Source organism: Cricetulus griseus, chromosome 2 (assembly GCF_003668045.3).
Source record: "Cricetulus griseus strain 17A/GY chromosome 2, alternate assembly CriGri-PICRH-1.0, whole genome shotgun sequence".
NCBI lineage: Eukaryota > Metazoa > Chordata > Mammalia > Rodentia > Cricetidae > Cricetulus > Cricetulus griseus.
In genome coordinates this window covers 346,079,826-346,104,777 of record NC_048595.1, presented here as the reverse complement: position 1 = coordinate 346,104,777, position 24,952 = coordinate 346,079,826, and the positions used below count along the sequence as shown (strand labels likewise).

At 40.5% G+C, this 24,952-nt stretch overlaps 1 protein-coding gene across 2 annotated transcripts in view; it reads left to right on the top strand.

Annotated features, from left to right (window-relative positions):
- Window positions 1-3,200: 3,200 nt before the first annotated feature.
- The window catches only part of LOC100767269 (cadherin-6), a 56,366-nt gene continuing 34,614 nt past the window's right edge, over window positions 3,201-24,952 (top strand). Inside the window, exon 1 of one of the 2 annotated variants that reach the window (XM_035439146.1) lies at window positions 3,201-3,428. In XM_035439146.1, coding sequence (XP_035295037.1) covers window positions 3,201-3,428 — 228 coding nt within the window. The remainder of the gene's footprint in view (window positions 3,429-24,952) is intronic. The other variant, XM_035439147.1, reaches the window with a different exon arrangement.

Genomic DNA, 24,952 nt, shown 5'->3' with positions numbered 1-24,952 from the left:
AGGAAGAAAAAAAAAACTGAGGTCAAATGGAATTAGGCAGTTTTCCCAAATTCACAGAGATAAAATTACATAGAAATATGCCCCTCTTAAAAACTACCATCAAATATGAGCAGATCGTTGTCATTGTGTTTTGCATATTGAGTTTTTCATTAGGTCTCCGCCTGTCAGATTGATACAGGAGCTGGATCATAGCAATACTAACGTTACAGTGAACATGGAAACTGCTTGCTTAAATTTGCATTGCTTTAAGAGCTCACTCCTAACTAAGAAAAAAAGAAATACTTGACATTTTGGTATCTGTGGTATTAAAAAAGAACTAATATTTAATATTCAAGTGGCAACAGCTTGTAGAGTTTGCATACAACGCCCACAGGGATCGATTCTTCTTCAGAATGGCCTTTAGGAGTTGGCTTTTCAACAGCTGACACCTCCATTCTCTACAGCCCTCTCTCCTGCCAGCACCATGGGGCACACACAGAACAGAGCAGCAGACGTGTAATTCTTCACTGCAGGATTTGTCTTTGCAAATAATGGCGGATGTGGGAAATTAAGAAAAATGTAATTTTCACTGAATCAACCTCAGTGTAATCTCTATTTCTAAAAATGAAAAGGCGTCTCTGAAGAGCTTTTCTCCACATGCTCTCTCAGTCCCTTCACTGCTCCAACCAACAAGAGAAGGAAGAAGCAACCATACCTAATGGATGGCCAGTCATCCCGCACCTGTGCTGAGGCAGAAGCCTGATGAGTATATTGTGGCCTGGCATTACTCCAACTTGACTAATAGTCACAATGCAAACTCTGTCACCTGTGGAACTTTCAACTTGCCCAGCCTACTGTCAGGAAGATGCATAATAATTGAATAAAAGTTTGAAGATGCTCAACATGATGGAATATTTCCCCTCCCTCCCAATAGAATGCTTTCAGTACTGTGTTAAATGTCTGTAATTACTCATGGCTGGGTTAAAAAACAACTCAAAGTTAAAATCCTTGTCAGCTATGTACATTGGTGTGATAGGATAGTAGGGATCAAGTAGAAACAAAAACACTGGACCCATTACCCATGGTGTTCATCTATATGGTTTAGAGAGGATGCCCCCACCCAGTAACCATTGTGTTCTCATCACCAAGTTCTTGGGGTTATTGGTGCATTACTCAAGAAAATATTCAAATAGTATGGCAAATGTATCATCTGTTGGATTCATTGGTTTCCTTTTTCCAAGGAATATAAGCCAGATGTGGTGGAGCAGGACTATAATGACAGCATTCTTTGGAGGCTGAGGCAGGAGAAGAGGATAGGAAGGAGACGTGGCATGTATGACTTTAATTACATAAGCCATTGAATCAAACTGGACATCTTTGCCAAGAGTCTGGCTCCAGGGTTTTTTAAATAATAGGTTGTGTTCTTGAAAAATAATATTTGCCATGGAAAATAATTACCCACATTGTTTAATAGCTGACTTCTGAAAAAAATCACACAGTCCTGGTGGATATGCTTAATGCATTTGTGAAATCAGAAACTATTTGAACAATTTGATTGCTGACAACACAAGTGAAATTTAGAGATACACTTCAAGGATTTCCTAAGGAAAGTGGAATATTACTTAATTACCTCTTACAAGTTTATTCTGTATGATCCAAGAGAAAATCTAGCATAGCCATTCTTTGGGTTTCAAATGAGTGAATTCACTAAGTCTATAAACAGAAGTAAAGTGGTAAATAGTAAGTACCTGATAGGTAGAAACAGCAGATAGATGTCATCAAATCAGGAACTTACAGCCTCCAGTATTGATGACAAGGGTAGCCTGACAGAGAGAGCAAATGAAAGACCATCATATCAGGGTTTATAAAATCCAGAAAAAAATTGACTGGAGACATTGAAGCAGTCAGCTGAAGTTCCCAACTGAGTTTTCTCTCCATGGATGAGCATCCCACGATTCAACATGTAACTCCCTGTTTCCACTGTAAGCATTTTCCTGGCATGGGACAGACAATAGTCACCTCAGGTGGAAGTGGCTCACCTTTTAGCTGTTCTCTAAGACACAATGGTTTTTACTCTTGGGCTGTTTTTCTTGTCTCTTTCCTCCCTGTCACAGAGTTATGGGAGCAGCCTATCCCCAGACAAGGGCTCTTCGGTGACATTCTGAGACAACTAAGTTTCTAAAGCCAGTTTCTCAATGAGCTCAAACAGCACATGGCAATTGACCAACATAAAGTACATCACAGGGTTCTTAAATATAGATTCTATATAATTTTTCATAGTGTAAATAGGTCTCATGGTATCCTTGGTGGGGGATGGTGCCTGGTCAGGTTTGCAAAGTTTTTGGATTAAATACAAGCCTACTAACTCCATTACAAAAAGAGATAGACAGACAGACAGACAGACAGACAGACAGACAGACAGACAGACAGACAGAGATAGAGATATAAATATAGATCACTTCAGAAACTTCCCTCTGCACACTGCATTTTTGAAGAGAAGGCGTATGGTGTTTTCCAACCTTATTTGACCCTGCTGATCCATCATAGCACATCTCCTCAGCCAAGAATCTGCAGAGTATGTTCTGCCTCCCTTCATGCCTGGCACATCACAGGTGCTCAGTCTATTCCAGTGCAACTTCAAAACAATCCACTTTCAATTGAATTGAAATTGTCTGTGGTATTCTTTGCCTTGGACTTGCTCGTGGATATAAATATGCAAATAGAATCAGGAACACAAATGCGTGGCTTCTAACCAGATCTCAGCCCACATATTCCAAAGCAAAGGAGTAGTGAAATGATCCATCGTGGTGTGTTGAACTCTAGCAAAGCTATTACTTAAAGTCGGATTTGTGCGAGATATAAAAGGAAAACCAGAAAGAGCATTTCCTGCTGGGTTTGTGCCTCCCATTCTGTATATCCCATTCTACGTACCTAAAAGACTGTTTTCCTCTTTTCAAAATTGATAGCCAACTTTTTTGTTGTTATTTTGCTATTCAAATCTCCGTGCTCTTTTTCCTGCCGATTTGCTCTAACACTGAATTTTAAGCATCTCTAAAACTGCTTGATACGTTATTATTCTTTCCAGATACCTCCTGAGAGCCAAGCAAAGAACACTAAAGACGAGAGGAGGAATGAGACTGGATCCTGTGCAGTGAAAAGAGACGCTCTAAGGAAAGGGGAATTCACTGTCCAGAGACTCGCCGGCCTGCCTTGTCATCAGAATGAGAACTTACCGGTACATCTTGCTGCTCTTTTGGGTCGGCCAGCCCTACCCAACTTTCTCCAGCCCGTTATCTAAAAGGACTAGTGGCTTCCCAGCAAAGAGGAGGGCCTTGGAGCTCTCTGCAAATGGCAAGAATGAACTGAGCCGTTCGAAAAGGAGCTGGATGTGGAATCAGTTCTTCCTCCTGGAGGAATACACGGGATCCGATTATCAGTACGTGGGCAAGGTAGGAGTCCTTTGGGTGCTTTGACAGTCTAGACTTAAAAGCCCCAAGAAGTTACTGCTAAGAAATAGATAGGGAGAGTGTAAACTATTCCCCAACACGGTATGAATGGTTGTTTATCTGGTGAGACTTTTTCTCTCCTCGCTTGAGTAGTTGAGGGATGAAAGTGTAGCAAGAAGCTGAGAAATATTAGCAGTGCAACAGAGAGCGAATGCTCTGGTGGAAAACGAACCGCCCACAACCATCCACCGGAGGATTATCATAAATCCTTTAATTTTTCACTTTAGCTGGAAAAATGGGGTCCAGCTAGTCTGTAAAGTGGGGCCTATTAAAAATAGAAATGGAGCAATTTTGCTGTGAGGAGAGCAAGTCCTTTTTCTCAATTTGAAAGCAAACATTCTGAGACTGAGTCACTTTAACTGTTTCTTAACTCTGTTTCTCCATGCACCCCTGGCTCTCAGAACAAAAGTTCCCTTTTCTTGGCCAAACTCAGCCGCAGATGTTAGATATAGCAGTTACTATTGCCTCAAGTAGGAGTGGTTAGTCTTATCCCAAATAATTGGCCAGAACCAAGCATCTTAAATTCTTAGGATTTAACTGTAGCAAGATTGACGAGAGATGCATGTTACACAAAAGTGCTATTTCTGGGTAACTACATCAGACCATTTTATTGACTAGAAAGTAGAGTGAGGAGTGAGGTCCTAGACTCACTGGTCCATGGCATCTACTCATGTCACAAGCTATCTTGCTGAAGAAAATTTGACCTAGGCAAAGATGTAAAAGACAAGCCAGGGTCTCCATAGCTTGCAGATTCTGCATTTCAGTAGGTGGTATGGATAAGAAAATAATTGTCACACATATCTTACGGATGATAAAATGCCCTTGCCTATGATTGATTTTAAAACACCTTCATCAGGACAGCATGCAAACAGCATAAATTTTGCAGATTCCTCAGGCTGCATGTTCACTTTTCAGTCTGTGATCAAATACCCCTGAATAACTCTGTGCAAATATTCTCCTTAAGTATTTACCACTATAAATGAAGGAGGCTTGGGTTGAGGTAGCCAGGCAATGTTCCAGTACAGTGAATTATTAATGTGGAATAAAGTAAGAGAGGAAAATATCCAGAGACCTGGTGAACAGCAACCCTGATGCCCCAAGGATCTTGTCACTGATTTGCTTTGCAACTCAACACCTGCTGGGACCACTAAGGAATATACTTCTTTTCCTGCTTATACTTCCCTGCTTATACTTCATTTCCTCTGTGCCACAGTATTAATAGAGTAATAGTTTTTATTTTAATCTTTAAAGCGCTTTCACAATGCAAATAGCATGATTACCATAGAAGATTAAGCTTTAAAAAGCACTTTGTCAAAAAATGATTGAAATCCCCTCCCCTGCTTTTTTTCCTTCTCAAATTGTGATACCATCAGATTCTTGAAGTCCAGGATGGTAGCAGCAGCAATGGGTAAGAATGCACAAGAATGGGTTTCACTTTTGTAATTGTGATAGGGAAAATAGCTAGAGGAAAGTTGCAGCTATGGATGTACAGGTCCAAAACTTCATCACTAAACTGCCAGTTGCCAGGACCCTGAATGGGTAAATGAGCCTTCTGGGCTTTGGTTTCTTCACCGGGGAAGTTCAGGCAGCTGCATCCCCAGCTGGAGTTGCAGGGGAACACCAGAGAGATGAGCACCATTGGCCAATACACAGTGTGTGCTTGAAGTCTCTAAATGTTGAGAACCTCATTGTATGTGTCCCACTAAGTCTATGTATAATGAAGTGAGGTTGAATATTGAGCTCTGTAACACTGCAAAAGCAAAATAATGCAATTAGCAAATCTCAGTGGCTGAAAAATGTGATGATTAATGGTGAAATCCCTTCACAGCTGTAGCTTTCCCCACACTCATTGGATCTGGATAGTCTATTGGCAGCAAGACACAGTTTCCCTTCCTCACCCCTCATTGTCTTCTGCCATTTTCTGCTGCCCTTTCTCCTCCTTAAATCATAACACTCGAGGGAATAATAACGAGAGAAGAAAAATATCAAAAGTAAGAACTGACATTGTCCTTCCACCCAGGGTGCTGCAGGGGATGGAAGAGTCATTCTCAAACTGCTGAGATGGCTATTTTCCAGATCTATCTCTGCAGTAATGTGATGCCAACAGACAAATGGGTCTTTATTCTAATTAGAAGTAGAAGAAAATAAGAATAAATTTTACAAAAAGAAAGAGAAAAGGCAGGGGAGGTGGCTCAATGGTAGAATGCTTGCCTAACATGCCAAGGCCCCAGGTTCAATCTCACCCCCCAAAAAAGCAAAAGAAGGGGAGAAGCACAATGGGCCTCCAGTGTGACAACACATGGGACAACCTTTAATTTCAACTAATTAGGGAGAAAAGAGCTGATGAGACTATCCCAGAATAATTGTGTCTGGAAACCTTAGAAAAAACAAAAACAAAAACAAAAACAAACAACAACAACAAAAAAAAAACCCACTGGACTAAGGCAGAGATTCCAAAGTTCTCTCAGGTCACAGGGCTGTTTCTCAGGCTAGCCTTGGACAGAAACAAATATCTAATGGTCTCATGTAGTAGATAGACTAAAACAACTCAATAATAATTTCTCTTAACAGCTCAGTAGCCCTTTGAAAAGATAATAGATATAAGTTAACAAAAACTAGTATTTTTATTTTATTCTTAATCACAGTCACTTACATGGCTTTGAACTCATTCTCAAACAGATTGCATTTTACCCCCTAGTTGCCCTTTCTACCCTGACATTTACACTGTAGATGTTTCCAGTCTCAGCCATTAACAGGAATCCCAGCACTCAGTATGACATCATCAAAAGGAATATAGTGCCACCTTCTGTAAAATCTGTGAACTACCTTTAGCTAGTAATGGCAAATTGGTGGGCACTCCTTCTGAGTGCCCTGCAGCAACCAGGCAGCCTTGTTGAGAGCTCTGGGAGGCATGAACTGTAGTTAAGTCAGCATGTGAACTTACACAGAGGCTGTAAGACAAACTTTAGTGGCGTCATCAGTGCTGCAAACAGTAATTACTCAGAGCCTAGCATAGTTTTGCCTAAAATGAAAGAGATGAATCAGATCTACACAGGGAAGGATAGAAGCACTTAATGAGGAAAAGTCATGGACTTGAACAAACAGTATTTAAGTTGAAGGAAAATACTTCGCTTTCATCTGCTTGTATTTGTGTGGATCTGTTCAAAGTGGGTCAGAGAGGCAGTGGGGAAGGAATGAAAATGTGAGGCAGAAAGTAGAAAGTGAAGAGGGTACAGGCACATAAGTTTACAAGAGCCAGCAAGGAAAGAGACCAAGGCTGGGCCAGTAATGAAGGAACCATGAGATCCATACTGGGAAGCAAGGAGCAGCCGTGACATTTTTCCTCTTGTCCTCATGTTCTGCAGCCTTCTGCTATATTCTATAAGCTTAACATAAACACAAGAACAAGGCAGAGCCAGATTGCACTTATGGGGGAAAACCTAAATTTGTGGCGGCATCTAGAGATAGCAGGATATGAAGGAAGAGGCCTAAGTGCAGTAGCAATGTGTGAGCAGAAACATGTATCCAGGTATAAGTAAATGACTGATTGGGGGGAGCAATCTTGGGGTGCTTCAGCAAAGAATCATCCATCAGACCTCGTTGGAAAGGATTCTCAGGCTCTACCTAGTTGTCACTGAATCGGAGTCCCCAGGTGAGCAGTTTGGCAGTTTAAAAGTTTGAGAACTGCTACTTTTAAAGATGCCTTGCTCTGGTCTCTACTCCTTGGAGATTCTGAATTAGTTGGCTTTTAATTAAGCACTAATGACTCTGACATGTTGTCAATTTCCAGAACCACAGCCCTAGGGGATACAACCGCCAGTCATGATAGCAGAATCGTCCAGTTCAGTGGCAAAGTGACACCCACAGAGAAAATGGGAAAATAAAGGAGTGAGGGCAGCCAGGCTTTGAGGTTCAGCAAAGCCCCCCTAGAGAAGGTGAGAGTGGACCCCATAGTCAAGACAGAGTGGGAGTTAGTGCTCAGTGAAGAGGGAAAGTTGCTTAGCCCTCCTGGGTAATTGCCTGCAGACATGAAAAGGGCAAAAGTCAGAAGTCTGAAGAGTCCAAACGTTAGAGACTCGACAACCAAGAACGTGAAGTGATGATCCAGGAAACACAAGTGCATGGTTTTTGTTAGAGGGTGAAGGGAGAGTGTTTGACTTTACTCAGTATGATCTCTGGCTTATGTAAACTTAACGGAAAATGGGGAAGAAATCGTTTCAATTCTTCCTTCCCAGAAATCCCCATACCCCTGGGCCAGCTTCACAGAATCTAGTATTTCCTTTTTCATATCCATTTGAGAGCATTCTATACCAGAAAAGAATGGGTAGCTATAGTCAGAGGCCAGATTTTGAAGATGGATGCATTCACCAGTCAAAGATGAACCTTGTGTGTAGAGGGCCTTGTTTTGTTTTGTTCGTGTGTGTGTGTGTGTGTGTGTGTGTGTGTGTTTTGTTTTGTTCTTTATCTCCAAATTTGCCCTACCTTTCTACAAAAGCTTCACACATTCTACATAGCCTGTGGCAAATTTCATCCACTTGATCTTGTAGGTTGTTCTTTAGCCTGCACACGACATCCACAAGCGATAGACTGCTATAAGTATCTGAAGTATGGTTCCTTTTAGTAGCATGACAGGAGGTCTGTATTTGTGGAATTTTAGTGCACCGTGTATGTTTAGAAATATTTTTCTGTTACCTTTGGGGAAATTAGTAAATTTCTTGGTGGGGGGAGGGGAAAGAGTTCCCAATAACTGATCTGCTGTGTACATTAATATCATGAAATTTTAGGTTCTATTTGAGGCCTTAATGGTCCTGATTGGGCTGTCTCTTGAGTCTTTAAAATTAATGTCTACCCAATTCCAGAAGCCATTCTTCTCCTGGTAATTAGACAGTAATGTTTTAACAACCCATAAAAATAAACGCCCTCAGCCAAACACACCTTTAAAATTAGGGATGAGCAATTATTTGTTTCTATAATTATGTGGTCCAAATTTAGTAAACACCAAGCAATATTTTATCAATATTTTAAGGCACCAATATCTCTCATTCCCATGTTAGTGTCACTTTTGGAGAGAGCATAAGCTAAAGAGGAAACCTCCTGGCACTAATTCAATAGGCAATTCAGAGCATCTCTCAGCCACTTGTTGCTCCGAATAGCAGCAGTGTCAGATCAAAATGAGGCCAGAGCTGGCATTTTCTGAGCATCACTTTGGCCCAGACTCTCTGCCCAGCACTTTCAGTGTTTTTGCTGTACTGGCCCTGCTGCATTCTGTCCCCACCAAAACTCATGCCAAAGTTGGCCAATGGAATGGTATTGAGAGGTTCCGGGGTCTCTAAGAATGGTTTCGATTGTGGCAACTCTAACTTCCCAAGGGAATTAATGTAGCTCACAGGAAAATGCGTTAGCAGCCACAAACGTAGGTTCCTATAAAACATCTGTCCCCATTTGCCTCCCTCTTCCTCCCACAGCTACTTGCCTTTCCACTCCGTGCTGCAGGTTGAAGCATGACAAGGTCCTCACCAGAGCCATGCAGAATCTCTCATGATCTTTTCTTGGCTTTTCCCATCCTCCAGGATTATAAACTAAATAAACTTCTCTTCTTAAATCCCCCAGGTTCAGGCATTCTATTACAGCATCTGGAAACAGACTGTAAAGCTGGTGTGTACAATATACTATTTATTGTTGTTGTTTTACACACTGGTCAGCCAAGGGTCAGAGAAGCTGAGCTTTTCAGCCCCTGATCTCACACTGTTAGGACCCTAGCAGGCAGAATCTATTGCCAGATCACCTATGGATTACATTATTTCTCCTCTGTCATATGTGTACTACTTCACAGTCTATTTTGGAGCATAAATTTAAAAAGTAAAAATAACAATAAAAAAAGAACATGCCTTACCATTTGGCACCACCCTGGGAACTAACTGATTACAATCTAAGTGCAGAGAGAGGACTGTTGTAAAGACAGCTTTTGGTTGGTTGGTTGGTTGGTTGGTTGGTTGGTTGGTTTTTCAAGACAGGGTTTCTCTGTGTAGCTTTGGAGCCTATCCTGGCACTCGCTCTGTGGACCAGGCTGGCCTCGAACTCACAGAGATCTGCCTGCTTCCGCCTCCCAAGTGCTGGGATTAAAGGTATGTGCCACCAACGCCCAGAAAGACGGCTTTTTAAAGGGCTACACAAACCCAAATGTGCATCCCTCCTTCTTGACTGTCATTTCCAGAACACCAGTGATATTTAAAATGGTTACAGCATGTCAGCATTTTACAGTTAGACAAAATTAGTGATCTTTCTGGTCACCGTGATTTTTTTCAAGGTCTTTTCTTCCCCTTGATAACCTCTAAACTTCTATTCTGGTTCAATGGCCTGTGACAATCTTTCCTCTCTGACTCAGGGCAAGTGCCTTGGAAACATCCTTCTTCTCCATCATTTAAATTTAATGCTCAGTCATTTAACATTTTTATATTTCAACTCATTGATATATTTAAGAGAGAGTGGCTGCATATACTCATTCATTGATTAGTCTTCAAAAAGTTTCATGGGGTCACGTCCAGCTGCCAATATCCGCAGCCATCTGCATTTTGTTTCCACTGTCTAGCAACTGATTCCACATTAGTAATAAAATTTTTAAAAAGCTTCAATCTGCTATTTGACTCAGAGAAATTGCCGGGTGTGGCAGCAGTCCTCTGACTTTTAAACTCTCCTCTGTGCTTGGCAGCTCAAGTAGAGAGCAGAAATTTTCAATATCTGACCTTGACCATGAACCCAAAGGCAACTGCTCAGCTGTGCTGGCTGCAGAGCAAGCAGAGCAACATATAGAAAACAAATGGAGATGCAATCCCCAATCCTCCAACTTCCATTCCTTTATGATGGGGAGTCTGAGAGCTTCCTCCATGAATTCAATTTGCTGTTCAGAATGAAGGGATCATGGAGAATAAAAGAGAGTTAAGAGTTCAGATCCTGGCTGCTGTAGCTATTTTGCCCTTGTGAAACTTAAGCTAAACAGCTGGCGGTCATTGGCAGTCACAGATGCCCCCATGCTCATAATATAAATGCTCTGCTCTCTATTTGTAAACACTGGAAAGTATTTTTATTTGTTGCCCTGACTTGGTACTATTATTACAAGATGAAAATGCTTGGTTTGCAGCTGAGTTCACTTTACACCACACACTGGGCTCTCTGCACTAGATGACATCATCAGGATACAGAATGCCAACAGTGCAACTTACATCTCTTTTCAAGCCAAAATCCCTAATTATGATTTTTGAGTGAGTTTCATTTCAAAAATCAAATAATAAATTCCTAGTGTAATCAATTGTCAGTATATTCTTCAACAACTGTTTTGTTACACTGGTTTTCTTCACTTCCATTGACATGAAGGGCCAAAGGTGTGGTCTAGTCAGATGAAGTCTACTCAGAAGTGTAAATTGAGAGAACCTTTGGTTCTCTAGTCAAAGGTACATTCCAACCACATTTTACCAAAAAATAAACAGATTTAGGAGATGGGTCCTTTTGATGCCATTCTCCAAGAGAGGCTATGCTTAGATTTCAGTGTGCCACCGTGACTTTAAAGAGGAGAGTTTTTGTGCAGGTGCATATTGCTGGTAGCAAACTTCATCTCCTTGTAAGATTTCATATTGTGACTAACCAATGTTAAATGAAATATAATCCTCATTCACATAGTAAAAGTTTCATAGTTACTTCAAAACTTCAGAGGTTAAAGTGAAATGTAGATGTTACCATAACAGAGTAAGATTGTCCATGTGCTTTAATGTTTATGTGTATGGATGTTTTGACAACTTGCATGTGTTCCATGTGCATGCAGTACCGTGGTGACCAAAAGAGGACATCAGATCCCCCAAAACTGAAGTTATAGATAGTTTTGAGCCATCATGTGGGTACTGGAAGTTGAACTCAGGTCCTCTGCAAGAGCAGTCAGTGCTATTATCCACTGAGCCATTTCTCCAATTCCTTCATTGCCACTATTGATAAGTAAGCAAATGTAACAGGTTTTCTCAAAGGCCAGTATAGGAAATCAAATTTGAAATTATAGACTGAAATAAGGACGGGGCAGGAAAGAGCCATAGAACAGACTCTTTTCAGGGAACATGCAGGTTCTCTCGGTAGTATTTGTGTGTGTGTGTGTGTGTGTTTGAAAATATAGATAGATTTAAGAAGATTAAAATATGTGTGTATGTGAAGTGTATCATTAAGTATTGTAGGTTAGTTGGTGTAAGCACAATTGGGAGTGTGGCAAAAAACCCCAAAATGCCACTTTAGATGCAGAATTTAATGCTGTGCGCCCCCCCCACCTCAAAAAAAGAAAAATGAAAGAAAAAGAGAGTGTTGGTTAGAGGTAAGGAAGCAGTTGAAAAGATAAATTCCACTGCAGCATTTTAAAAATAACGTTGAGGAGAGAACTATTTTCAGGCATTCAACTTCATTCCATTTCAGTCGTTCACTAGAGGGTGTGCGTTAATGCTGTACTCTGCCTGTGTTTTAGCCCAGCTGCATTGCTGGCTATGTGTGCAATACAGGGCATGATATTTAACCTCCTTCTGGTCCCTTATTCTCTCAGCTGTTAAATGACAGAAGTAACAAAGTTAGTGAGGTGAGGATTAAATAAATTTAGCACAGAAAGGCTTAGAAAAGACCGGGCACGTCCTTCTTACTAATAAGGACTTAAGGGGAGATCAATATCCCTGCCTTCCAAGAGCAGGAAAATTAAGGCAAAGGAGAAACAAAGGTAGTTATGCCCAGGGTTATCCTGTGAGGTCAAATATCATGGGCTTCTAGCTGTTACCAGAGCAGCAAAGGCTATAGAGATGAGACATGCCAACAGCAATCCAGAATGCTAAGTACATATGGCAACATGAAGTTGTTTGGGGAATGTTTTCCCCAAGGAAACATAAATAAACATGTACTCTGGCCTTATGGGGAACCAACAACAAACCATGGTGTGATTCCACCAAAATCAACCTGGAGAAACAATGAGTTTATTAAATTCACCTTCAGAGGATGGATGAGGGATATGTACAGGAGAGTGAGTCACCCCCAAAGCACCATAGAAGGGCCTGACAACAATAAGGGGTTCACTTTGTAGACTCTGCCCTGTAATATTTATAATTTGATTCTAAAACCATCAGTTTGTGCCATCCTTTAAAGTTTCCATTTCTTCAGTTGTCAGGAAATGTTAAAGTAAGACCAGGCCTTCTTTCTTACTACTATAAAATGTTTAAGGCATCTGACCCCCTCAAAAATGATTTCTACACTTGAATCATAATAATGCAAGTTAAGTTTTTACATATTATAATCTACTTATTATTGAACTGGAGTTTTATTGTGAAAACTTAGTGCTGATTTAATCTTTTAATTATCTCGATAGTTCACCTTCTCAAAAGCAAAATAATTGATGCCTTGTGTAAGATGAACTTTGACCTTAAATTTATGGAATAGTGTTCTCTATTCAGTCACAGACTGCTCTTTCAATTTTATTTCAGATATTAAATTTATACTTTTGAAACTTATATCTTTGTAAACTCTGCAAAACCTCACACTGGATGGCTTATTAATTTTTCTGTTCCCGATGGTGCATAGCACAGACCTGTTCATCACAGAAAGCCAAATATTAGTTGAATTAAACTACAGTGTCCCCCAAAGATAAAAATCCAACTTATTATCTCAACACTGACTACCATAGCTTTAGTGCTTTTCTTAAATGTACTTATTATTCTATTGATGCATTATGATTGGAATTTAAATTTTTTGTTTAAAAACAAATTGCCTCCTAATTTTTTCCAGCTTAACTGAAGTATGATTCACAACTAAAAATTGTGTAGAAGGGCTAAGGTGATTGCTCAGGGGTAAAACACTTCCTGTGCAAGTGTAGGGATCTGAGTTCAGATCCCCAGGACTCCAGATGGGGTAGTGTGTGTCTGTAATGCCAGTGTTCCTACAGAAATGGAAAACAGAGTCAGGAGACTCTCTGCAGGGCCACGGGCCAGCTAGCCTGATATACTCAGTAACAAACAAGAGACCCAGTTTCAAGAAAAGTCAACTGAGGGCACGCTCTGACCTCCACACGTATGCCACAGCACACACACATAAGCGCATACACACACATACAAGCACATCACTATATATATATGGAATACAAAAGGAAGTTTTATGTATATATCCACTGAAATGGTAACTATAACCAGACTAATTAACACTATTATTATTTCCCATAGTTACTATCTGTGTGTCCATGAATGGAGAACATTTAGCATCCACTCCATGTCCCACTGATATAAAGTAATGACACAGTATAAGTAACCATTGACATGATACTAGATTTTTGCTCTCACACCTCCCAGTTCATGGAGGTGAGCCTAAAGTTATACTATTTTGTGTTATTTGGTTGACAACTGACTAAATTGTTTTGAAGCCTGAGGAAGTATTAGATAATAAATACATAAACCAAATTTTTAGGAAGGTCTTTCTACGGAAACCACCTCTATATTTCACATCAGAAGAATACACATATATTTACAATACCATAGGAGAAAGTTCAGGCTCCCTCTGTGTAAACCAGAAAGACCAAAAGCAGCAGAGTTAGATGTGCATATACAAGAAAAATAATAAGAGAGTATACAACAAGTAATATTGTGTCATACAAATCAGTTCCTTTATAACTAACAGACAAAAATTAGACAATATTTAAAGTCTTAGTAGAAGAAAGTTGGAAACAAAACCAGAGAAAGTCAGAGTTGGCCAATAGGAGTAAATTTTTGTTCTTAAAATTCCTAAGAAGCAGGTTGGCGAGATGGCTTAGTAAGTGAAGTGCTTCCCAAGTTTGAAAAGGGAAAAACTAAGCCAAACATGGTGGCACCTGCTGGTCCCTATCTCAAGGGATAAAGCTAGGTAGAGAGTGATGGAGCAGGACAGTGGTTACCTCATGCATATGCATACATATGTTACACACACACACACACACACACACACACACACACACACAGGTGGATGGTGCCTAAAGAATGACACTCAAGATTATCCTATGACTTCCACATGCACAAATACACCCACACACACACACACATACACAGAATCCTAAGGAGCTACTTTGTGCAGACAATTCACGAGACATTATCAGAGAACTTGTGGAGGAGCTGAGAATGCCAATGGCAATATTTCACCAAAAAACGTCAGCTATGGAGAGCAATGTGATAGTGCAGGGACAGAAAACATCTCCATGACTAACACCAACTGCATATGTAACCAATATATTTAGAGTTCTCACAGGAAAAAAAAAGTGTTTCTAGGTAGTCACATCTTAAACCATTCTCCCACTGTAAGTACAATTACAAGGGAACAGAAAGGAAGACGTGCAAAGAAAACTCTTATCTTTAAATACAATGATTTAGAGCATCAACATATTATCAAATGTTGTAAAATGTAAGGACCTGGCTCATTTCCTTTCTTAATATAGCCTCAGGTTGGTTTGGTTTGGTTTGGTTTGGTTTGGTTTGGTTTGGTTTGGTTTGGTTTGGTTTGGTTTTGGCAGCAGTGGCCATGGTGGTGGTGGTGGTGGTGGAGGTGGTGGAGGTGGTGGTGGTGATGGTGATAAAAGTGGTGGTAGGGGCAGCAGTGGTAATGGTAGCCATGACAGTGGCAGAGATGAAAAACAATAAATTATATACCCTGTAGAAACCTAACTTCCCCTCTAAATACCAGATAAAGCATGTCACTCTTAACATTCTTGCATAGTGCATGTTCTAGCTATTTTCCCAACTATATAAAGGGGGAAGGGGACTAGCTATTCATATTGGAATAAAGCTATGATCTTGATGATTGCCTTTCCACCTGCCTTTTACAGTAAAGGAGTTTTTAAATCAAGCCAAGAAAATTAAATGATGTCAGCAAACTTGAATGGCAGTATTTTATTCAGGTTTAGCCTTGTCAAGGGTCTAGCTATTACTTGCTTGAGTTGTAAAATGGTGATGTGACAGCCACAGTTTTGACTGCCATGCAAACTGTCAAGTAACACCTGAAGAAGGGGCAGGTGCTAGATGGAAAGAACCAGAAAAGAGAATGCAACAGACGAGAGATTATCCCATGAAAAGTTAGGAGGCATCAGGATTGTTTGTGAGCAGAGCTTCATTGCAGGAAAATTGTAGCAACATTAGGAACAAGGGGAATAGCTCCTCTTTTGGTACAAGGGTCAAGTTTGTGAACTACTCTTCTGTGTGTGAGCACATGAGAGTGCCCCGTGTCAACACTCATTCAGCTGAGAATGATTCAGCCTTTTGATGTGTGAGGAGCTGGGATCTCAGGTGACCACAGGTTGTCACCAGTTGAACACTAACACTGAGGCCAGAATCCATGTGTTATCACATAGTCACATATAATAATGCTTTCTGCTTATTTCACATGTTTGAGAAGATGGTAGCATAATAAAGACTATTGTCCACATGTGACAAGCAAAGCAATAATAGCACAAACGCTGAGAAGTTGGAAACCAGTGAGAATAGCATTCACACTCAGGACACTAGCAACACAGTAGACCTGACAGCATGGCGGTCAGGCAGGACCAGTGGTTCTTCACTGATCTTCCACAGTTAGTGCCCTTGAAGGGGGCAGAGCTCAAAGCTTGTTCCAAAGCAAGAAAACTTAAGAGCGAGCTCAAATCCTTCTTCCTAGAACTGCCCCCCATTACCTCCTTGACTTCACCATCAGGTTGTGAAATTCAATTTAAACACCATTTATTGAGCACATTCAGGATGCTTGAGAGCTATGAATTTGAGGAAGAAATGATCCCTCCCTCCGGCAAACTACTGCTTTTATAAAGACAGAGCTTAACATTTTAGGTACTGAGCCAGGGTCGGCAAAGAAGAATATAATATCCAACTTACTTTGTGCCTTTCAAGAACAATGCATTTTAGGGAAAGTCCATTAGTTTCAAGTATCTGTATTTTATCTATTGATGTTTTTTTATAAGGCATGTGTGTCAGAGAGAAGGAAAAATAGAGGGCAGTGTGCATTTGTGTGTGTGTGTGTGTGTGTGTGTGTGTGTGTGTGTGTGTGTGTGTGTGTGAACATGAATGTGTATCCTTAGATTTGGCAAATGGCTGAAGAGATTATACTCTGAGGCCAAAAGATAGGATTATAGCTGGTGAGGTACAGTGCTTTACTAAATCAATTTTTGACTGGGTATCTGGCTCGCAGCATGATTTACCACTGGCTTTTGAAAATGAAAATGTTAGACTAAGCAGGAGCTGAGACTAATGTCATAGTCTGCCAAGACAAGAAAGACCTTGACTTCAGGAGCCGAGCAAAAAGCAATAAACAATGCCTTTTTTGGAAAATAACTTTGTGTGGTTAATAAACCAAACAGGCATTTGTTTAATTGATAAATCCCAAATGAACAATAACATCTATTACAGTTTGTATCATTTATGCCAATAAAATTTACAAATCACTTAGCCTGGGGCCTAAGATATTAAATGAATCCCAAATGTATGCAGTCATTGTGGGTGCTGCTTTGGCAATATGGGCTAATGAAAACAAGCATAGACTTCAGAAACAGGCATGTCTATCGTGGTAACATTCCTGGCTCTCCCTGTAAGTCTAAGTGAATCACTTAACCCCTCTGACCTCAATTGCCAATTCTGGATATGAGAGAGAGAGAGAGAGAGAGAGAGAGAGAGAGAGAGAGAGAGAGAGAGAGAGAGAAAGAGAGAGAGAATCTCCTGGAAGCAATACAACTATTAAGTGATATAACACCCAAAGGGTCTCTCTGCCATGCCTGACACATGGCAAGCATCCAGTGAGGGCTAAGCTTCTACCCTCTTTCACAGGGATGTTTAAAGCACTATGTACAGTTTAGCTCACTATGAATTCCAAAAATAGGGAATCCTTTTCTTGGCTTTTATTGCTGCTATTCCAAATTGCCATAAACTTGGTGACTTTGAGCTACACAGTAGTATCCCCTTGCAGTCTTAGAGGTCATCTGTGTGAGTAATGATGCTGCAAGATGTGCCTCTGGAGATAGGAATGGTAGCTCACATCTGTAATCTCAGCACTCAGTATGCTGAAGCAGAAGGATTACCATGAGTGAGAGGCCAGCCTGGGCTGCATAGTGGGTTCACAGCCAACCTAGAACCCTTCTGGAGGGTACCAGAGAGAATTTGTTTTCCTGCCACTTCTGGACCTTGAATTTCTTTGTTTATAGCTTCCTCATCCATCTTCAAAGTCAACATCATAGTTAGCATTTTCAAATTCTCCCACAGCTATGCCCCTCTGATTTCATGGAATTTCCTTTTGCCTTCCTTTCCTCCCCAGGACTCTTTTTCACTCTGTGCTCACGTTGGTAATCCAAGATAACACCCCTCACCCTCCCATCTTAGGATCCTTATCTTAGTCACACACACAAAGTGCTTTTGCTACACAGAGCAACAGGTGATGGGTCCTGGGAATTAGGACAAGGAAGACCAATATCCTGCCTATCACAACTATTGTAACACTAAAGTTTTGTTCGTTTAAAATTGCTTGGTTCTTTTGACATTAAATTCAAGGTATTGGGTGTAAAGATAAATGTCAAGGGAATTAATAAATTTCTCCTGCCTTGACTTAAAATTCTTTCGCTTTTAGCACTTTGTCAGAAATCCTCTTCCACATAACACAAGACCTGTTTCAGTAGTTATTAAATCTAACAGGAGATAAAATATTGAATTGGGTGGGGCCATGCAGAACCTCAGCAATGCAGAGCCCTTTATTGTATTGTTCTGGTGTATTGGAATTTACAGGGTACACATTGAGAAGAAATTTGGAAGAATAGAAAGACAAACAGATAGATCTATAAATGACAATAGATGATAGATTGATGGAAGAATAGATGAATGGTAGAACAATAAATCAATAGATGAAAGAATAGTATATTAAGATAAGTAGGTAGATGATAGATTAGATAGAAGAAGAAGAAGAAGAAGAAGAAGAAGAAGAAGAAGAAGAAGAAGAAGAAGAAGAAGATGAAGAAGAAGAAGATAGATGGGTGGATAGATGGATAGATAGATAGATAGATAGATAGATAGATAGATAGATAGATAGATAGATAGATAGATAGATAGATAGACAATCTCAACTTTATGCTTGGTTAGGAACCTGCAGACATTTTTGGTTACCATAACTTGAGAAGGTGCTACTAGAGACTGGGGTGAGAACCAAGAATCTACTGTTAAGCATCCTTTGTGAAGTTAGGCAACCCCAAACATTTTGTTGTAGAGAGCAAAGTGACAATAGTGTTGTTGATTACAGAAACAAGAAAGTAGATTTTTGCAACTCAGCACTTATAATATTGCTTGACTCAGTGATGTCCTCAGTAAATGTCCATACAACCAAATGTAAAGATCCACAGGATAATAAAAGTTAGCAAAATCCTCAAAAGTACTGCTATAGTATGAACTTAATAGCCTTTTCCAAAATCGCAGCCAGAACAATTGCAAAAGATGAGTCATATTAGATACTATTTTGAAAGTAAACTATCCTCACTGTCAAGGAAGCTAATTCTTTTATTGAAAGTATATAGGAAACACATTTTTGTTCAGGTCAGGAAAGGAAACATAGGATATGCAGGCAGCTCCTTCCTAAGTTTTGTCAGAAAAAAAAAATCAGAGTTTTCTAGATTCTCTCAGAGATTGCTTTACATATCAAAAGGTAAACGTGGGAGTAGTGAGATGGCTCAGTGGTTAAGAGTGCCAGCTGCTCTTCCAGAGGACCCAAGCTTGGGTACCCTTGTGGGGCAGTTCCCAGTGGCCCGTAACTCCCACTCCAGGGGATTAAGTGCCTTCTTCTGTCCCTCAGCAGCCCTAAGCACACATGTGATGCACATATACACATTCCAACAAAACATTCATACGCAAAAAACAAACAGAAATACTTTTAAAAGAAAAAAGAACACTTTTAAAAGAACTAGAAGAAGGAAGGCAGAAAGTCAGGAATTTGCCTGAAACAGTTATCCAAGGAGATTGTACTATTGAATCAAGCAGACGTTATTGTATTGCCTCAAATTTTTGACTCAATGCTTAACCTATAGCGAGTTCCTAGTATTCAATGGGACTAAGGCTTGAGGGATAAGCTATAAAAAAATAATAGAGGTGCCACATCCCTGGCACATCTGAGTGCAGTGTGAGAAAGAATGTGACCATGAAACACAAGAGAAGGAGTGTTACTATTTTTGCTGACTTTATGGGTTTTATTACTGCAGGCACATATGTAACGCCGCCTCTCATCATCTCCCACACTCAGCCCTAAAACCATGCCACGCACTCACATGATAGTGAAGTCATTTTCCTCCCATCAGTAACCTGAGCTTCTCCAAGACACCTTCCTAAGCCACCAAAGGGTTTATGCATTCTCTTGTCCCACACTCCCTGTTTATAGGTTCTCTGCTTCCTTATCATTCCTAAATAATAATAGTGGGACTTGTGTCTTATTTCTGATTTTATCCCCTGCCTTTTACCTATGAGTCAGTGTTCCCCAGCCTAAGTTTCGAGTTTATAAAAACCATGTATGAGATGATTTTATGTATTGCCCAATGCAACCATCTAGGCCAATAAATGTTTTCAAATGGACTTGGTTGGCAGCATTAAATTAGTTCATGATGGAGCAATGTGTCTGTGAATTGGAGCACTTTCTATTCTCTTCTACAACAGGTGGTACATGAAAAAGTTCACTAAATAGGGCTGTGTCCTCACCACTGACAGGTGACCTCTGAACAACACCAAATCTATTTATCATGATCAGGGGTTCTCAATGCATTTGTAACTGCTCTACATCTGTCAACAAATACAGAGCAAGGTAATGTTGTTGCTCTGCTCTATTTGGTATTTTATTGAGGGTTAAGTGATTATTGAAGGGAACTATTTAGATCCAAGGCAGTATCTTGAATTATTCCTTTGCATTGCTCAGCTCAGACCATATGCCCGCTATGTGATAGTAATTGCTGAATTATCCAGCGACTTTTGGGAATTTGTGCATAGTCTTGATAGCCAGAGTTCTCCTAAGGTCAAAAAGAAATCAGATGGGGACACGAAGATTTGTTGACTGTCTGCTATGTGCCAGAACCTCCATTTGTCATAGAAGTCCTATCCAAGACGACCTTTACAATAGTCACTCCTATGTTGCTGGCAACGACCACTTATTGAGGATCTATCATGTCCCAGTATGTTGGCTCTTGAGACTACTGAAGTGAAGGAACCAACCAATTCCATGCTTTCTTCCATGATATGTGATGTAGTGAAGAAAACAGCTATAAAATGAGAACAGCTATAAATTAAAAAAAAAAGAATGGATGGAACTAGAAGAAACTATTCTGAGCGAGGTAGCCCAATCACAAAAAGACAAACATGGTATGTACTCACTCATATGTGGATTTTAGACATAGAGTAAAGGATTACCAGCCTACCATCCACACTGCCAGAGAAGCTAGTAAACAAGGAGGACCCTAAGAGAGACATACATGGTCCCCTGGAGAAGGAGAATGGGTCAAGATCTCCTGAGCAAATTGGGAGCATGGGAGGAGGGAATAGGGAGCTAGGAGAATGAGAAGGGGGGAAGAGGAGGGATGCAGAGGACATGAGGGAGCAGAAAGGTTGAGTCAGGGGAAGAATAGAAGATAACAAGAATGGAGACACCATAATAGAGGGAGACATTTTAAGTTTACAGAGAAATCAGGCACCAGGGAAATGTCTGGAGATCTACAAAGATGACACCAGCTAATATTCTAAGCAACAGAGGAGAGGCTACCTTAAATGCCCTCCCCAGATAATGAGATTGATGACTGATTTATATGCCATCCTATAGCCTTCATCCAGCAACTAGTGGAAGTAGAAGCAGACACCCACAACTAATCACTGAACTGAACTGGAATCCAGTTGCAGAGAGGGACAAGTGAAGAGCAAAGGGGTCCAGACCAGGCTGGTGAAACCCACAGAAACAGCTGACCTGAACATCAGGGAGCTCTTGGTCCCCAGACTGATAGCTGAGTTACCAGCATGGGACTGATCCAGACCCCAGAAACATGGATTTCAGTGAGGAAACCTCAGAAATCTACGGGACCTCCTATAGTAGTTCAGTGCTTATTTCCAGCACAGGTGTGGACTTTGGGAGCCCATTCCACATAGAGGAATACTCCCTGAGCCAAGCCACACCAGGATGGGCCTAGGCCCTATCCCAAAGGATATGATAGACTCTGATGACACCCTATGGAAGGCCTCACCATCCAGGGGTAGCAGAAAGGATATGTGATAGGTAGGGTTTTAGTTGGGGGGAGTGGTAGGGGAGGACGGGAGGGACAAGGGAACTGGGATTGTCATGTAAAACAATCTTGTTTCTAATTCAAATTTTAAAAATCTGAAAAACATATGCTGATGGTTCAGTGGGAAATATGTTGAGAGTACGTAGGAGGAGAATCTTAGACTAGCAACATAAGGGAGGCTTCCCTGGAAAGAGAAGATTAAGCAGTCCTGGCAAAGTTATACTCAGTATACTGGATTAACCAGTTAAAAATTCTAAAATGGATTTATGCCAAGGGGGACCATCCTGAGAAAGACTTATCTATGAAAGAGACAAGTGTGTTCTCAAAAACCACATGGAGTAGAGTGTGGTGAGAACAAAGCCTTGTTCAGAGAGGATGGAGGCAAATGAAGATAAGAAGAGGGGAAAAAGCTGCCATGTAAAGGGCTTTGTCCCAAGAAAACAGGATTTAAGTAGAATGGTGGCATCTTCCATGTTGATGTGATTGGAAAGTTGGTCTAGTGACAGGAAAATAAAGAGAAGAAAGTATGCGCCCAAGCATGCGCACATACACACACAAACACACACTTGTATAACAAAGAGAAATGGTGGTGGAAACAATAAATAATTGAGTCAAGATATATGCAAGAGGTAGGGAGACAGCAGAGTCATTGTCAAGTACATTCCAGGATGACATTCTGGTGGTCTTTACAGATATGAGACACACAGGAGTAGGGAAGTATTTGTGGGATTGGTGATGAGGTCAGTTGGGATGTACTGAGTATAAAAGGCTAAGAGACTTGTCCAGGAGGCAAATACATCCTTGAAATCATCTCATCCTTGAAACACATCTCAAGGAAATGGCCAGACACCCTGGGCATTGATGGCAGTTGCTCATAGGTAGTAGCTGCATGCGTGAAAAAACAAAACAAACAAAAAAAAGATGACCTCACTTAAAGATAAACCATGAAATATGGAAGGGAAGGAGCTGAGAAACAAGCCCAAAGCCCCCAGCATTTAAGGGACCATTAGGGGAAGAATAACTGGCAAAGTTAATTATTATGAAAACTGTTGCAGGGGACAGATGGAGTCTAGCATGGCTTAATTAATTTGCTAATTAATAGGAAAGTCAAAATTCAAACCCAAATCTTTCCATTTTCAAAAAATCCACCTTCTGAGTCCTTCATATTTACAAACATAACAGTAACTTACAGAAGGCTTTCCCTAAGCTAGATCCTTCTAGATTTGCATGCATTATTTCAGTAATTTTTAGAGCCAACTACTTGTAAATGAAATACCATTATTATTCCTATTATGAATAAAGAAATGGTCTCTGAGAATTTAACTAAGTTTCCCAAGGTTGCAAGATGAGTAAGTAACATGAATTTACTCCCATTGCTTTCTTTCATGCGAGACCATCCTTCTGCTATTGTCATTGTACTATTTAAGACCATGGTTCAGATCTCAGTGATCATCGGAGTTAGTTAGAGGGTCTCTTCTATTCCTCACTGTAAAATGTACAGCATCTACTCAAATACAGACAAGTGTTCACTAAATTGTTCAATTAAAATGTAGCTGTCCTTGCCTAGTTTCAGAGATACTTTCAAATTGGGGGAATAGAAATAAATACAGGATTTGACTATGGCAGTAATTGTCTCTGTATATGTTTGTTTAACTTTTATTTTAAGTTTTCATGTACCTCCCCACCCCCCAAGTTTACCTGTATGTACACCAATCTGGGTACACAGTGAAAAATCCTGCATGAGATTAATGAATGTAATGACAAGTTTGTTTAAAAATCTCTGTTTTAAATTCTTGTATACACACAACACATAAAAACCCTAATTTAGATTTTGTATACATGACCTAACAAATGGAATTCTGGACAACTTTATAAAAGTTTAACTAGCCTACATTTTAACATGTTACACTGATCATAACCAGAAATGTTTCTTGGTCAGTATGCACAAGCAAAATTAAGAAGAATAAACAAGACTAGAGAGATGGCTCCCCTGAATTCCATTCCCAGCACCCACCTTGGATGGCTCACAACTGCCTATAACTTCAATTACAAGGGACCTGACACACTCTACTGGCCTTGTCGGGCACCAGCACACACATGTACATATTCATATACATACATACACACACACACACACACACACACACACACACACACACACACACACACACACACACACACGCCATTAAAAATACAAGTTGCTGGGGGACACCCCTAACTTCCTGATTCTAGGCAGGGCATTTGTGCTTCTAGCTAGGTCCCAGGTCACACTCCTGCCCACTTTGAGGGCCAGTGAGACAATGTAAGGAGAAAATCCCTGTGACAGCAACAGATTTTAAAAAGAAAAAAATCAGAAATACCATGGCTGTAGTTAAGAAACTTTCCTACATCATATTAGATGCTGGTCAGGTAAGAGATGGCTCTGAAACCCGGGCCCCACCCCATTGTGTTCCTATGTCCCCTCAGGCTCTGTGCTCATCAGCCCTCAGGAAACCAGGTTCAGCCTAGGAGGAAAATTCTACAATAAGCCAGTTCTTGTTAAGCAGTGGGCGCTGACAATTACACGCACATGTATTACATTATGAAAAGGTGATCAAAGGCTAACCTGCCATGTGCCAGCCAGAATTGCTAACTGTGGAAAAAACAGAAGATGGGGTCATGGTTTGGATCATAACTGTCTCCCAAAGGTCCAGGTTATTAAAGCAGTCCTGTCTGACCTGCAACTTACAGTCCATGTGCATCCCAGGATAGCCAGGAATGGGTTCCAAATGTTTGTAGGTGGCATTACACCACACACAAAGGGTGGGGTACTTTGTTAAAGTACTTTTCTAGCCTGCCTGGGGGTAGAAGCTTTATAAAATGAGGTGTAGTTCAATTTACTTAGATTGTTGGCAGCTCGCCTGAATTTGGGAGAGCTCTTTGTTTCCTAACAACTAGGATTCGAGCAGCTTCTTCTGCCTGCTTGCCACAGATCCAAAGCAATAGAGCCAAGCATTTATGGACGGATCCCTCTGAAACTATGGGCCAAAATAAACCCTCCCTCTTTAGAAGCTTATCTCAGGTAGTTTGTTACAGAAATGCCAAGTTAACAGGAGTTTGAAGAACAATTAACCACCCTGCCACAATTATGCTAGTCTCCATTTTTGTCATCTGTAAAATAATTATCAGATGTAAATGAGCT